This window comes from Ruditapes philippinarum, unplaced genomic scaffold (genome assembly GCF_026571515.1).
Source record: "Ruditapes philippinarum isolate M1 unplaced genomic scaffold, ASM2657151v2 ctg4614_1_1_1_1, whole genome shotgun sequence".
Classification (NCBI taxonomy): Eukaryota; Metazoa; Mollusca; class Bivalvia; order Venerida; family Veneridae; genus Ruditapes; species Ruditapes philippinarum.
In genome coordinates, this window is record NW_026865287.1 from 44,686 (window position 1) to 61,064 (window position 16,379).

At 32.5% G+C, this 16,379-nt stretch overlaps 2 protein-coding genes across 2 annotated transcripts; one reads left to right on the forward strand and one right to left on the reverse strand.

Moving 5' to 3' along the window:
* Window positions 1–4,039: 4,039 nt before the first annotated feature.
* LOC132728544 (uncharacterized) lies at window positions 4,040–7,965 on the reverse strand. The gene is made up of 4 exons (XM_060714191.1): window positions 7,768–7,965; window positions 6,205–6,362; window positions 5,747–5,864; window positions 4,040–5,133 (listed from the first exon to the last, which is right to left on the reverse strand). The coding sequence occupies exons 1-4, from the start codon at window positions 7,882–7,884 to the stop codon at window positions 4,240–4,242; spliced, it is 1,287 nt and encodes a 428-aa protein (XP_060570174.1). The 5' UTR covers window positions 7,885–7,965; the 3' UTR covers window positions 4,040–4,239.
* LOC132728543 (prostatic acid phosphatase-like) lies at window positions 7,907–11,884 on the forward strand. Its single transcript, XM_060714190.1, has 2 exons — window positions 7,907–8,153; window positions 9,709–11,884. The coding sequence occupies exons 1-2, from the start codon at window positions 8,025–8,027 to the stop codon at window positions 10,882–10,884; spliced, it is 1,305 nt and encodes a 434-aa protein (XP_060570173.1). The 5' UTR covers window positions 7,907–8,024; the 3' UTR covers window positions 10,885–11,884.
* Window positions 11,885–16,379: the final 4,495 nt, after the last annotated feature.

The window sequence follows — 16,379 nt, forward strand, 5'->3', positions numbered from 1 at the left end:
GGAATGTTGCCATATGATCTACACTGTGTTGGTGTGATGTAACCCCCTCCCCCCCAAAAAAAGTAAAAATACAAAGGTGCCCCCACATTCCATCGCCTTTTGTCAATCTTATGACTCTTCAGGCTACATGTGCCATAAGTTGAAAACTTAAATTCTTTTACTAAGTAAAGGGCAAGAACTTTATACTGAACAAATCCACAAGCAAACCCTAAGGTGCATAAGTACACCTGCTGACCAACACTCTTGTAAACTTTCAGGCCTACAGGTCAAATACTTTTTGAGCTATGCATGAACAAGTTGAAAATTGCAAATTTATACTAAGTCAAGGCAATAACTCTGAACAAACCTGAAAACAATCCACATGCAAAACCACAGGTGCATAGCTTCACAGTGATGTTGATCATTATTCCTGTAAAGTTGGTTGATTCTAACTCAAGCACTCAAGGAACAAATAACACAACATAATGGAATGTTTTTTACGAAGTCAATGGAAATAACTTTAGAAATACTGGATAAATCGGCAAGCAAAACTCCAGGTAACTAAACATGCTGAACATTATTCCTGTTAAGTTTCATGACTAGGTTAAATACTTGTTGAGCTACGCAAGACACAAATTGAAATTGCAAATTTTCACTAAGTCAAGGGCAATAACTCTGACAAAACAGAGAAAATCCACAAGCAAAACCCCAGGTGCACAACTTCACATGCTGATCAACATTCCTTAAAGTTTCATGATCCTCGGTCAAATACTTTTTGAGATACATGCGACACAAGTTGAAAATAGCAAATTTTTAGTAAGTCAAGGGCAAGAACTTTGACAAAACAGAATAAATCCACTAGTGAAACCCCAGGTGCACAACTTCACATGCTGAGAAACATTCCTGTAAAGTTTCATGACACTAGGTCAAATACTTTATGAGCTATGAGCGACACAAGTTGAAAATTGCAAAATTTTACTAAGTCGAGGGCAATAACTCTAAAAATACTAAATAAATCCACACGAAAATACCCAGGTGCACAACTACACATGCTGAGCAACATTCCTGTTAAGTTTCATGACTAGGTCAATTACTTTTTGAGCTACATGCGACACAAAATGAGAATGGATTGACGAACAGATGAACAAGGGTAAATCTAAATCCCCCCCCCCCCCCCAAAAAAAAGTGGGGGCACAAAAAAAAAAAACTAACTTAGAATCGCTTTCCCTCAATCTGGTCATTGCCCTGGCTACCAGTCTTGCCATGAATGTATTATGCTGACAACATGTATCCAGCTAGCTTGTTATACCCAAATGCCTGCCAGTGCTTGAAGTAATGACGTGTGTTAAACACATTGTGATTCAGCCATTAATAATTATTAATATATTGTGACTATATATTTAAGCATACTTTAAACAAAATATCATTTTGCACCAGTCATCCATGTAATGTGCATAAGTAAAGTTCTTGCTTTAAATCTGCTCGCAGAATTTTTTCCAAATTCCAACACAGAACCATATTTACCATGGCATCTGATAAGTAAATATTTTTAACGCCTTCTTATACTTTGATTTTTCAGTGTACTTCCATTGTCCACCTTGAGACAGCTTGACAGAGACACTGGTCTCTCTTTTCATTCTGACTTTATGTATGAATAAGTTCCCAAAAGTCAAGATCAAGCTATTTTTTGTGTCCAGGACATACGTTTATCATTCTTGAACAGCTTTTGAACTTTTTGACAGATAATATGACAATGAGGGGCTAACAAAAAATGGACCCTGAAAAGCTAAGTTGTTCTATTGTCTGATATTGAATCAAATCCATAAATAAGTAACAAAGTTATGACAATTTAAGCAAAGTTCAATAATTTGACCTTTGACGGTACAGGTCAATTAAAGGTCAAAGTCATTTCACAGTGATTTTTTTTTTTTTCAAATTTCAAAACAATCTGTGGCTTTCTAAAGGGGAAAATACAGCACACTAAATCAGAAAAGTGGGAAAACCTGAAATCAAATTCCAACAAGTGAGAATGGAATTAACCAACACATTTTATTCCAATCCAATTTAACATGCATGGTACATCACCTCTATATGGCCACCATCTGTCTTACAGTCAATTAAATGTATCAACTAGCTGTTAGGTCAGCTGCTGTTAACCCATTGCTTCATGAGCATTTTGTGAAAAATGGCTGTTTTCATTGAAAAGTCTCCCGTTACAAGTTCAAATTGCTATAATACTATAAAAACTGCTTCAACACTAATCAAACTTGGCACAAATGTTGACTGGACCATTGTCCTTGCAACAACATGCTCAGACTTAAATTTTCTGTTACCATGGCAACGAGGGGACATCTCAAAATTGCCAAAAATCACTATTATGCGTTGATTTTTTCCATCAAAATTGATTTCAAAGTGCTGCAACTTATCAATGGATTGAGATAGAGTCAAATGCTTTTCAGCGTTGGTTACACGTTACCTTATGATCAATCTGGGGTCATTTACAGCCTCTCACAAGTCAAAAATTTTCTTGGCGATGAGGGGGACTCCGCCCCCCTTCAAACCCCCAAAAACAGAAGGGGGCACATCCCCCTTCTGGCAACCCCCTGATGTATCTTTTGGTTGGGGGGCCGCGCCGAAAAAGAGGTCAATTTTTTTAACAACATTTCTCAAACAAAAACAAGTGTTTGGGGCCTAAATAAGGCATTTTTCATCATTTGAGACAACAAAAGGGGGGGGGGGGGGTGAAAAAGGCGTTAAAAGGCGTGTATATGAAGTAATGGGTTAAGTCATGGTTCTGGTCAAGAATGTGCACAGGGCATTAAAGCCAGGAGAAATATAGCTTTTTTAGGGGAAAATTTCCATATTTTGGACAAAGGGAAACAGCCTTTAACCGGCTGGAAAGTGTAGGGAAAAAATCACTGTATCAAAATATTACAACATGTCAGTTTGGCCACATCTGTTTTTTCCTCCAAAAACCAAATCTCTGTAAATAAATAACAAAATTAAGCCAATTTAAGCATATTTCAATAATTTGACCTTGATGGTCAGTCAATTTCAGGCAACGGTTGCTACAACCTGACTATAGGCCAATAGCTTGAAATTTTTCTTTGGAAAAGTCAATCTAAAAATGTGTCAGTTTTAATTCTGTTAACTTACAGAATATTCCACATACATGTACATAACAGATGCTAGTTCAGGATCCACCTATTAAGGGTCAAATTTATACTATTTTTGTTACCATAGCAACCAGAATACTGATCAAAGGGAAGAGCAAAATGATGTCCATAAAATTAATAACAAGTTGTTTATTGAAATCAAACTTATACTCTCACCATGAGAAAAGTGGAAAGGAGCAAAATTTCTTCCTCAACGTAAGTCTGACGATTGCATTTCATTAAGTTTTATTATACAAATATAAAAAGCAATACTTTGATACAAATACTGTAGTATTATCATCAATGTGTCTTAATAGTACAATGTACATGTATAAACATCACAAATTGACATTCTTATTATTTTTTTTTTCAATTCTCTCTTAAAAATACTAATTAAGCATTGTCAATGTTTATCTTTTGCACGCCATCCAGACATTCAGGTTGTTGGTTCATAAAGTTCTTGCCAACATTTCATAACATTAGAAATGATGGTGCAGATGTCAATTTAAAAATTCGAAACAAATAATTTAATTTCATGTTGCAAAGCAAAATTAAGACCAATAAATTCAAACATAATACACTTGTAGATAAATTAACCAGAAATGTTTATGTCAAAAAGTCTAGTTATATCATTCTGAACATAAGATAATTGGGTTCATCTGCATAATAATCCCCGAGATCTGTGCAATATGCAATAAAAATAAAGAGTTTAAATTATAAGATTATGTGTGCGATCAAAGGGAAAAGAAATCCCTTTCAGTAATTTTACACATAAATTACAAGAGTTATACATTTTTCCTCCCATTTTGTGATAATTCAAAAAATTATTGTTTTTTTTTTAAAATCTGTGTTTACCCTAAAAAAAGTCTTCAGTGTTTACCATCAAAAAGTCTTCGATCTCAAAAAGTCAACTTCAATGAGTGTTAAATAGATTTTTCCAACTCGGATACAGTTCTCATTGCAAAGACAAGTGGTGCAAGAACAACAATACTGCGCATGGAGATCCATTGTTCACTTGGCACTGAATCACCGCATCTTTTCAAAAATTTCATTATATGTAATGTAAGATATTTATAGATACAAATTCATGTACACTTTTCTTGGATTAATGTTCCTTGGATAATCGTCTTTGCCTTTCCTCTCTGAATTTATCAAACAATTTCTTACGATCATTTTTCTTTTTCAACATTTGCACCCTAACTCTACTTGAATTACTGAGATCTTCATCACTCTCGTTATCTGAAGCTTCACTAGTATCAGCAGATGTACCTTCACTGTCACTTTCTGAATCACAAGAACTTGGTACATTTTCAGAATCATTCTGTATCTCAGTGGCAGTAACTTTCTCAAAGTTTGTGAATTCCTTTTTGGATTTGTCATTCTTTGGTACATTAGAATGTCCATTACATTCTGTGACATCATCTTTATTCTCTTTATCAACAACCGGTTCATTATTGTTGCCAGGACTTTCTTCTGACTTGTTTCTACAATGTTCTAATGATTCAGCATTTCCATCAATGCACTCATCCTCGTCACTTTCTATAATACTTCTATTGTGTTTTTTAGTCACAGCAATGTTTTCATCACTGTCATTTCCATCATCACTTTCATTAATTAATCTTTTACATCCTTGCTTAATCTTTTCTCTGCCTCTGTCTTCTTTGTTCTCACAAATATCAATATCATTATCATCACTTTCAATAACACTTCTGTTAAGTTTTCTTGTCTTTGCTCTTGCTACAATTTCAAGGTCTTCATCAGTGTCGTCATTTTCACTAGAGTCTGTGACATTATTTCTTATTCCTCTTTCAGTAGACCGTACACATATTGCAGAATCACCTGAAAGGGGATCTTCATTCTTATCTGTTACGTCTGCACCCACAGTATTCATAACATCTGTTACATCATCGCCATCACTATCTGTTGAACTTGATTCATTAACTTCTGATTTCATTTGCAATCTTCTCCGTCTTCCTTTTATTCTCACTTGCTTCTTGTGCTTAAAGTAGAAATGAAAATTTTACATCAACACCAGCCTTAAAATTGTCTTTGTTTCTTCTCCCACAACTAAGGCCAGTTGGGTAGGGTTGGCATTCTTTTATGTTTAGTGACGAAAAAAGAATATTGTTTACTGTTAAGCAATAGAAAGTCTTGGGTACCGGTAACTGTGATTTTGTGGGTAGATATTTTATTTTAGGCCCAAAAGTTTAAAAGCACTATGATTTTTTGAACTCCACTGTGCAGCTTTAAGAAATAATTTTCGTCAAAACTAAAAGTCTGACATTAAAACTATATTATAATGTTGACACACAGAATTTTTGCCGATTTATCTATAGATCATGTGGACTGTACATTTCACATTTCAACAAAGTTTTGTTTCATCAGATACATGTACAATGTACATGTTTTTTACAAAGAAAAAGGGAATATAATTACAAGCATATAAGTTTAGTATTAAATTTGATTTCAGCACCCTTGAGTGAAACCTAAGAAGGAAAGCAGAAACTTAAAATCTTAGCCTTAAACAATACAGCTCTGCCAAACTTTGGACAGGTTAGTATGGAACAGGGAACAAAATAATTTATTTTAGTCTTTGTTATGTTTGTACAAACCTTGAGGGTTTCTCTAGAACTGTCAGAGCTAGATTGTTCAGTCAAACTATCATCGAGGAAATCGTTCATTGACTCATCTCCACTTGTTTCATTAGGGTCATAGTTATAACTATTGTTCCTGAAAGCAAAACATTACTTTTCATTGTTTATATTATCTAAAATATCAACATCATGAAACACTTCATGTATTGTAAAATGTTCTCATAGTCTAGTAACATTTATATCATCAGTGCCTTTCCGTGTTTTTTTTCCCCCGAACAATTTAAGGGTTGAAATAAGGCCCCATTCACATTGAGCTTAGTAGTTTTCCTGACATCATTTGGTTTATTGTCGACATACGAGATGTAAGCATCCCTTTTATTATGTTGTGCATATAGTGTGCTATGTTGCACTTGATTGCCATATCAGTTTGATAGTAAAGTAATTGTGTAATGTGTAAGAATGACATGTTTCCTTACTCTTTAGTGAAATTATTAACAAGACGTTTAGGACGGAGCTGCTCATATTTCTCAGGTGACTTTGTTGGGGTTATCTTCTTCCAAACATCTTCTCTTGATGGTTTTCTGAAAGTACGACTTCTTTTCTTTTGAAGCCTCTCTGAACTTCTTGGAGTGTTCTGTAAAATTAATTTCTATAAATATTCATTGATAAACGAGAGAAAAAAACAAGGACTTCACTAAGGTGGGCAGTACACGCTCAGCCCAGTCACACATCAAGATTAAGAGGGTATCATGGGCAAAAATGTGTCTGAAAGAAAGATAGCAAATTAAAAGCAAAAACCTTAATCCCCATATTAAATTCTTATGTGGCTGTCTTATATAATTTATTAACTTTATGAACATATTTTGGAAGATAATTCAATCTCCTGTTCTTTACAATAGTGTTTATTTCATCACGATAGAGGATATATATCATTAGATTATAAATTATGAGCCAGCCTAGTATAACAAGTAAGATAACATCCAAATAAATTTATCCGATATATGTAGAGTCACCGTACCAGTGCTCAACCAGTTTTTCACAAAATCACATAAAAACTCTTTCAGAACAAAAGGTTTGATGGGAAACTTATTTTTGTTACAAAGCTGGACCTTTCAAACTCACAATAAGCTAAAGCGTTTTAATATCACAGATAAGGATACAATTAACCACGGAGTTGTATATAGGGTATAAAACCACTATATTTTTCAGACAACCAAACCAGTGCTCGACCAGGTGGTTTTTATCTCTATCAGAACTTTTATTTCTTATAAACAGATATGACTTTTTATGTTCAACAATTCTATTATAAAAATATTTTGAAACATTTACGTTTTATTGTCTATAGATGAAAATATGAAAGCAAATATGATATAAAGGAAATGCTATACATTGACAAATAAAGTGTTTATAAGAGTTTTGGAATTTAAATATACTGGGGCGTTTGGGATTACTTATTCTCATATTTTTTTTACTAAAATCACTATGCAAACATAGTTAAGTGTGATAATTGGTGTAATATACAAATGGTCCATGCTTTTAGTGGTGTGTTCCCGATTTGTTTCCGTACAGCTGCCATATTTGTTTACATGTTCATAGCCCCTGCCTTTTGTGGAAGCAGGGTTTTGATAATTTTTGAACACCTTTCCTATGGAAATCAATTCGAATCATAAAAGTAAAGGCAATTTAACAAATATTGTCCACATTTGCCCTAAATTATCATTATTTCAGTGTTTTAGATAGTTTTTAATGCACTTTTATTATAAAATTGTATTTTTGTGCTGTTTAATATTGTCTGCAAAATGGTAAATCTTCTACCAAACTTGGAGTACTTGTACATGGTGTAGAGTTTACAGGTCTGGTACAAAGAGCAAGCACAAACTCCCAGGGTTTTTCCACTTAAATGCATAAATCATACACAAATAGAAGTATTGGTCGAGCACTGGGCTGGTCGAGCACAGGTACTGTGACTCTATAGCAGTTATTTATAAATGGCCCTTCAATTAATAAGTGGCGTTATGATAATGCACATTAAATATTACCGTTTGATCCATATCATCATTGACCTTCTTTAATGGGGTTACTTCATCGCAAGATGAGCTGGATTCATGGATAATTGACACTTTACGCTTCCTAAGCTTTGTGTTTATCTCCGCCATTTTGTGAAGGAAATCGAAAATAAACAACGAGTTACTCCCCTTTTATTCAAAACACCATTTGCTCTGATAAATGACATGTCAAGCGTTAAAAAAAAACAACAGTCTATAGCACAAATAGTCGGATATATAATGATTTAATAATGAAAGTGATTCAACTTTTGCTGTATATTTTGATTGTGACAGCCCAAGACCCTTCAGAAGAATTTGATGATGATGACCTAAATGACAGTCAGATGATTGAGAGTGAGGATACATTGAGATTACTCCAGGTAGGAAAAACGGTGTACGGACATAACCCCTTCGGACAAAATCCCCTTCATGTATTTTTGTATATCTGGACATAATCCCCTCCATGGATGGACATAATCCCCTTCATGTGTGAAATTTTGAAGTGGACAAAATCCCCTTCATAAAATTGCTACCTGGGATAAAAATCCCCCTCAGATGAATTTTCGGTTTATAAAGTAGGTATGAGAGCGACATACTGCATTATGCTGTGTGGTAAATATCTTAAAGTATAAATAAAAAGAAAATATTTCAGCAAAATAGCACATTCAATTAGCACATTTTAATCACATTAAAATTGCTTTGTTAAAGCATTCATAACAATCAAGTTGTGCAGTGATCTTGGTTTGATTAAATTATCACTCTTTCATCAATAGAAATTTTAACAATGGATAATATGTATCAATTAGAAGTATCAACATATACAATCCATGAAAAAATTATTGGCTAATAAAAATGTTTTTCATACTAATCAATTTAAAACAATTAAAAAAATTGCCTAATCAAACATGTGTTATGCAGTTAATAATTTAAACTTCTAAACTAAATAAAGGTTAACTATTGAAACATAATTATAAATAAAAAACAAAAGTTCAGTATTCATCACTTTTTAGGGAGTTTAATAATACATTATTCATCAATTTTTATGGAACATAATAATACATTAGAAACCTATGAAACAAAGGGATTTTGTCCGGGTAGTGAAGGGGATTTTGTCCAGCCTTGCAAAAACACTAAGGGGATTATGTCCACCCATGAAGGGGATTTTGTCCGGGTATGCAAAGGGGATTTTGTCCGAAGGGGATTATGTCTGACATTCAGGAAAAACAAACACTGATAAACTGAAACTGAACATTGACATATCATGTGTATTGTTATGATGATAAGTAACAAGTGAATGATCAAAATAACCTTTGCCCATATATTTTTCTGTCATTTTAAAACGTTTAAAATTTTTTTACAGAGTGCCAAGTGAAAGCATTTGAACAAACACAATCAGTTGGCCTTCCCCTGACATCCACTGCCATACAATGTATTTGCACTTTTATTGTGCTCATTGTTTTTGTCATAAACGGCATTAGAGTACAAGTATTCAACTTTGTTGAAATAAAACTTTTCCAGAGTACATAGTTTGTAAAAATATGAAAATAAATCTGATATAAACTTGCTGTTCTTACTGTTCGGATGGTCATTGTATATCTCAAGGAGAGTGGTGGTCTAATGCTTCAGGTGTGACTGTCTGCTTTTTAACAGGTTCAAGCCCTACTTGGGTTTCGTTCCAACCATGTTTTTTCTCATAGTTAAGACAACTGTTAAGACAACTGTTATGGTTAAAGACTGTCCTGTGCATAAATGGTCTAGTACATTGAAATGCACTAAAGTGCACATGTAGTGCACACCAAGTGCACTTTATGTAACTTAAAGTGTGAACTCAACTGTTAATATAAATTGTAAGAACTTGTCTAACAATCAAACTAATGGTAAAAAAAAATGTTTGGAAACTTGGAAATATTTTGCTTGGTTTATTTGTTCTTGCAGGTGCTGTATAGACATGGGGATCGAAGTCCTACGAGAGCATATACAAAAGACATATATGAGGAATCAGACTGGCCTCAAGGATATGGACAGTTGTCTACAGAAGGAATGCAACAAGAGTTGGAACTTGGTGAATTTCTTATGAGAGAATATGTGGACACTGGGTTTTTAAGTTCGGAATATTCACAGTCAGAAGTATATGTTCGCAGCACATCATATGAGAGGGCATTAATGAGTGCCTATAGTGTTTTGTCTGGACTTTTTCCACCAGGCCAAAATGATAGTGTGTGGAATCATAATTTAAATTGGAAGCCAATACCAGTTCATACTGTACCTCTAGAGGAAGACTATCTTTTGAGAATGAATTTATCTTGTCCTGTGTATAATACTGCAAGAAACAATGACCCACAAAGAAAGTTATTTATGCAGCAAATAATGGATGAATTTAGCGAGTTTTACAGTTATGTTTCGAAATACACAGGTGAATCAAATACTTGGGATGGAATACATGCTGTAATTGATCCAATATTTTGCCAGTATGCAAGTCATTATAATTTGCCAGAATGGATAACTGATGACATTTTGGATCAATTTTTACAGCTCTATGATCTTTACAGCATTGAACACAGCTATCCTAGGGAGTATGCCTATCTTAAAGGTGGATTTCTTGTTGGAGAAATGTTAGAACATATGATCAACAAAAGTAAGCATGAAATATCAACCCCGCAGAAACTGTTCATGTATTCAGCCCATGATACTACTATTGTGATGTTCCTTACAACTCTAGGAATATTCAATGACAGGAAACCTAAATACACAGCCTGCGTTCTTGTGGAACTGCACGAGGTGCAGCCTGGCCAGTTTGCGGTGCAAATTTCATACAGAAACGAATCCGACAGCATGCCTTATGTTTTAAAATTACCAAATTGTGATGAATTATGTCCCCTTGAAAAATTTGCTCAAATCATGCAACCATCGATACCAAAAGATTTAAAGAAAGCTTGTGGTATTAAAGGCTCTGCGGGCGTAGATGTTTATGCAACCTCTACAATAATTGTGATTGTAGAGTTGTGTTTATTGGTGCTGTTGGTAATAGCAGTGGCTATTTTATGCTGGGTTAAGAGAGACAAATTAGCTAATACACATGATTATATGCCTGTTCCTTTAGAAATGTCATAGGTTAGAATACGCTTAGCCTTTAAAATTGTCTCAGATTTGTATACACTTAACCAGATGCTTTTTCCTTTTAAGTAAACATACACAAATGCATGTATATGTCTCTTTCTTTAAAATGGTTAAAGATGTAAAGATGGGTAGCTATGCATGTATGTCTGTTCCTTAGCAAATATTCTTTTTAAATTGTTTAAGATTTAATTACACATGAATATATGACTGTTCTTTTGAAATTTTCAAAGGTTTGAATAAACTTGGTCAGATGTTTGTTCCTTTAAGGTTTATATACATGACAAATATATGAGATTGTGTCTGTTCCTTTACAACTTTCATAAACTTGAATTGGAACATTATTAATAGCTCAAGAAAAAGAAAAATGACCTCTTTTTTCCCCCAATTTTATACAAAGGTATTCCCATAAACTATGGAAATATGACATGTTTTAATGCCTGAGAATAAAATGTTTTAATTCCTGAGAGTAAAACTTAACTGTTACAAAAAAAATTGACAGGATAATATATGTCATTACATGTATACGAATATATGATAATGTAAAGCAAAAGTCATTCACATGTAAAATGACAGTAAAAAGGTGGTTTTACAAATTTAAAAAAAAATATTTTCTAGATTGCAACATTTCCCCCCCCCCCCCTAATTTCAGACAGGGCCTTTTCTCTAATATAAGTGGAAAGGGCCCTTACTGCTGAATTAATTTACTTGCTTTACCTAGGTTTATTGATGTCATGTATGATCTCAAGGGCTAGTTGCTAACGCCCTTTTTCATAACTCATTTATTGATTGTATATTTAATGCTTTCAAGAGTTCAGTTTTTGTTTAACCTTTACTATGCTGAATACCTTAAAAGGACTCGTGCAGGTTTTTAATTTAAGAACCAACAGTTATTTTGGGAATGTCAAGATGAAAAAAATAAAGTATGTCAGCCAGCAGTATCATGGTGCGTCAGAAGTCTATATGAGCCGTGTCATGACAAAACCAACATAGTGGGTTTGTGACCAGCATGGATCCAGACCAGCCTGCGCATCCGCGCAGTCTGATCAGGATCCATGCTGTTCGCTATCAGTTTCCCTACTTGCTATAGAGTTTGTAAGCGAACAGCATGGATCCTGATCAGACTGCGCGGATGCGCAGGCTGGTCTGGATTCATGCTGGTCGCAAACCCATTATGTTGGTTTTGTCATGATGCGGCTCATATACTGGTGGCAAAGGATAATCACTTTCCATTCCAGCAGGGTAAGGGTTAATAAGAAATTATGTGGACAACACTTGAATCAGCAACAAACATTATTGTTTAAAAATCATTTAAAATATACCACCTAATTCATTTATATCAATAATAAATACTATGCTTCATAATAACTTGTGTGTTAAATAAGTGGTGAAACAGCGAGGTTTAATATGATGTATAATGTACATGTAATGATTTTATAATAATTTATGTAATGACACATAACTAGATTTATTAAAGTATGACATATTTACCGCTACTATTTGCTTATATGAGATTTTTAAAGCCCCATTATGTGTCATAAATGTTATTATTTATTTTTCTAATGGTTCTTAATATTATTCAATATTGTTGTGATTAATTTTCACAAATTTACTCATTGGCAATATTGCTAAGCCATATTGTACTCCTTTTGCGTTTTAGCAATTAGTACAGTTTGGATGACATAGCATTTTATATGGCATTCAAAATACCACTTTGCTTACATTTTGCTACCCTTGTCGCAAATAATTTCACATTCTTTTCGTTTTTTCTTCTCCTTAATATTGTAAGCAACTTATGTGTTTTAAATCCATTTTTACAACACAATAAAAGACATGTTTACCTTTTCTGCAGAATGAAAAAAATTCTGAGGCATAATGCCTGGAAAGACATTGAATGTTTTATGTTGCCATATAATTTAATGTATATATCAGACATTATAAGGAATGTCATAATGTTAGCTCGTCTTTTTTGTCGAAAAAAATAAGAGCTAACTGCTAGACATGTTGTGTTTGACATTTCTGTTGGCGATGCCATTGCTGTTGCCATCCGAAAACTTTAATGTTGATCATAATTTTTTATTTCTCAATGGATTGCGTTATACATGGACACAACAAACCTTTAGACATCAGGTTAACCATACTGAACTTGATCTCAGGTATAGTCAAGTCAAATGTTTGAAATTTGCTTAAATTGTCATAACTTTAGTTATTTATGTACAAATTTGATTTATTTTTGGACAAAAGAAGACATGGCAGAAAAACAAAATGTTGGATTATTCTTATATGACCTTGACCTTTTATTTACCTTTACTGTCAACGTCAAATTATTAAAGTTTGTTTAAATTGTCATAACTTGGCTATTGATTTATGGATTTGATTCATTCTTGGACAAAAAGAACACTCATGATAAACAGACATGATGATAAAGTCAGATGTGACCATGACCTTTGAATGACTGTGAACATCAAGGTCAAATATGAATTTGTATTTTGTTGAAGAAATTTTTTTGAGGACTTTTCTTTACCTACAGTTACCTTCGCTGATATGTTTGTCTTTAGAAACAAGAAAAAGTCAAGCATAGGTACAGCATGGCGGTGGCTCTCATTATATGCTTTATATCTGATATTTTATTATATAGTGTAATTTTATGTTAGGATTTCATGTACATGTAGTATTTACTATGTAAAGGCGTATTATATGTATTGCATAGTCTGAATTTTGTTATTAGTCATGCTTATCAATTAAAGACTACATATTATTATTAAAATTTTATAGAAATCATACATATCAATACATGTAATTATTGTGTTTTCAAGATTAATGTTTTCAACAATCTTTACACTTGCATTACGTATATTAAATTCATCTCATTCAATTATAAGAATGCTTGTCATTTCAGCTAGACTTTTGATGCTTGAGAATCAGCCACCATCACAATGAGAGTTCATTAAAAATCTATTGTGTCTAGATAAATAAATGTTCATTTTGACATTGAAATATTAATTAAAGACAAGTTGAAACTGTAAATATGTTAAATGTTTAGTTTTTAGTATGTTGTTTTAGGCAAAGTTGTTTTTATAGATTTACCTGCACTTTAATGATTATTTTAAGATTATTTTTTGAAATTTTTTCATCTGGCATTTCCATTCTAAGTGAATTATTTTCTGGGTTGAACTTTTCGTCATGTCCCGAAACACATAGTAATTGATCAGTATTTCATGAGTATGCCCTTTTACATGGAAAATACTTAATTTGAACATTCGCAATCAAGTTTTACATCTTACTTAATATGTGGTCTTTATTATTTTTATATACAGTAGTTATTGCTCTTAACAGAGGAATATTGGCACCTAACAACGTGCTATTGTTTTATTGAACTAAATTGTATTGAAAAAATTAAATTCATTCCCATTCCTTTACCAAAAACTTACTTTATTACTGGGGACTAAAACACATTTTGGTGTCCCATGTTAGGTTAGTCCCAAATATAGGAAAAAGCAATATTAACAAGCATATAATTGAAAACATGTACTATTGATAGTTTGCTAAATGAAACTAAAATGTTATTTTTTTGCTCATTCTTGGTCAGCCAGATCTCATTATATATTATACATATGAAAACAATACCAAAGATTTATATTACCAAGGAATAAAAATGTATCTCTTTGATTATTATGTTAAATTATCAGAAAATATTGTATGGAATTAGAACTTCATAGAACTTTGTATAAGAAACAAATTTTACTTGTATGAACTTAGGTTTATTGTTTCAGAAACAAATTTAATTGGTATGGAATAAGGACTAATTTTGTATGAAAAACTTATTTTATTTGTATGGAATTAGGACAATTGTTTGAGAGAGAAAATATTTATATGGAATTCTGACTATTGTATGATTAACAAATTTTATGTGCATGGAATTAGGATTTTTATTTGAGAAACTAATTTTCTTTGTATTGAATTATTGCAATTTTTTTTTATAAAACATCAACATTTGTATAATTTTGGGTCTTTTGTATGAGAAATAAATTTTATTTGTATCGAATTAGGACTCATTGCTTGAGAAACTAATATTATATTGTATGGAATATTACCACAATTGTTTTTGTTTGTTTTTTTTTGAAAAAAGGTATGCAAGACTATTGTTTGAGAAATAAATTTTATTTGAATCTTGCTTTATTGTTAAAGGGATAAGTAAACATGGAATAAATTATAGTACATTCCATTAACACACCTATTCAGCATTTCCTGCATATTAAAGTATCATGCTTCCAGATTCATTTTAATTTCCATGAAATTTTTAAAAATTGTTAAATTTCTAAAATACATTATTATGTGTACAGTATAGATAAAGTGTTTATAAAAATAGCTTCTAAGCACTTATTGTCTACAGGAATCATCTGAAATGTGTCAAAAATGCAGAAAAGGGCCTAAACCTTGTTTGTTAATACAAACGTATTTTAGTTTAATTGTGTTGGAAGGCATAAGCTTATTGAAACACTCTCTTTTATTTTAGTTTAATTGTGATGGAAAGTATAAGCTTATTGAAACACTCTCTTTTATTTTACTTTAATTGTGTTGGAAGGTATAAGCTTATTGAAACACTCTTAAACTGTTCCTGGTACCAACCAGTTCTAAGCAATGAATGTAATGTTTCTTGCTTACAGAAACAGAATAGTTACCACCTTATTTTCTATTTATATGCAATTTTTTGAAGAACATAATGATAATAAAATTACACCATCTATAGGCCTATGTCTACATGACTGATCTCTAGAACTTTTTATGCAAGTCCTTTCAATGTTACATGTATATTGTATTGACAGAGCTTTAAATAACATGTATATTGCAATATATTATTCTATTATTATATATTATTTATATTTGAAAAATATTGCAATAACCATTATGTTAATCTATTGTGATAATTAGATTTTTATATTGTGTAAATATTACAGGGCTGTTGCATATAGACAACTATATATTTTGAATAATAAAATTGATAAAAGAGCAAGTCTTTAGTGCTATATTGTATGTGTTTGAGTTTAACTTACATGATGATCTTAAAAAAAAATAAATATAATTTTTCAGGATAGATGTACCCTACCTTTTTTATTTTATCAAGTGATTTTGTTAGATTTGAGGTGTGATGAAATGCTTAAATCAAATACAATGTAGTTATTATTAGAGTGCTGTATGTTGTATAGAGGCTGTCTGAAGTAGATGGCAGTTTATAAATTCACATCAACACTGTTGAAGGTTCTATGGTATTTGAGGAAGACTTTGACTGCCATAGCATGGACTAGTTCAGGTAACATGCAATCACCTGTATAGTAGAACCACTGTCCATGCATAATCTACCTTGATTCCTCACATGATCAAATCTAATGCCCCTTACCGATAATCTATACAACAGGTAATCTAAAATGCTCAACAACTGCAGAGTCCTATTATGTACAGCTCTTGCTTTATCTTAAAATAGGCTAAGATAA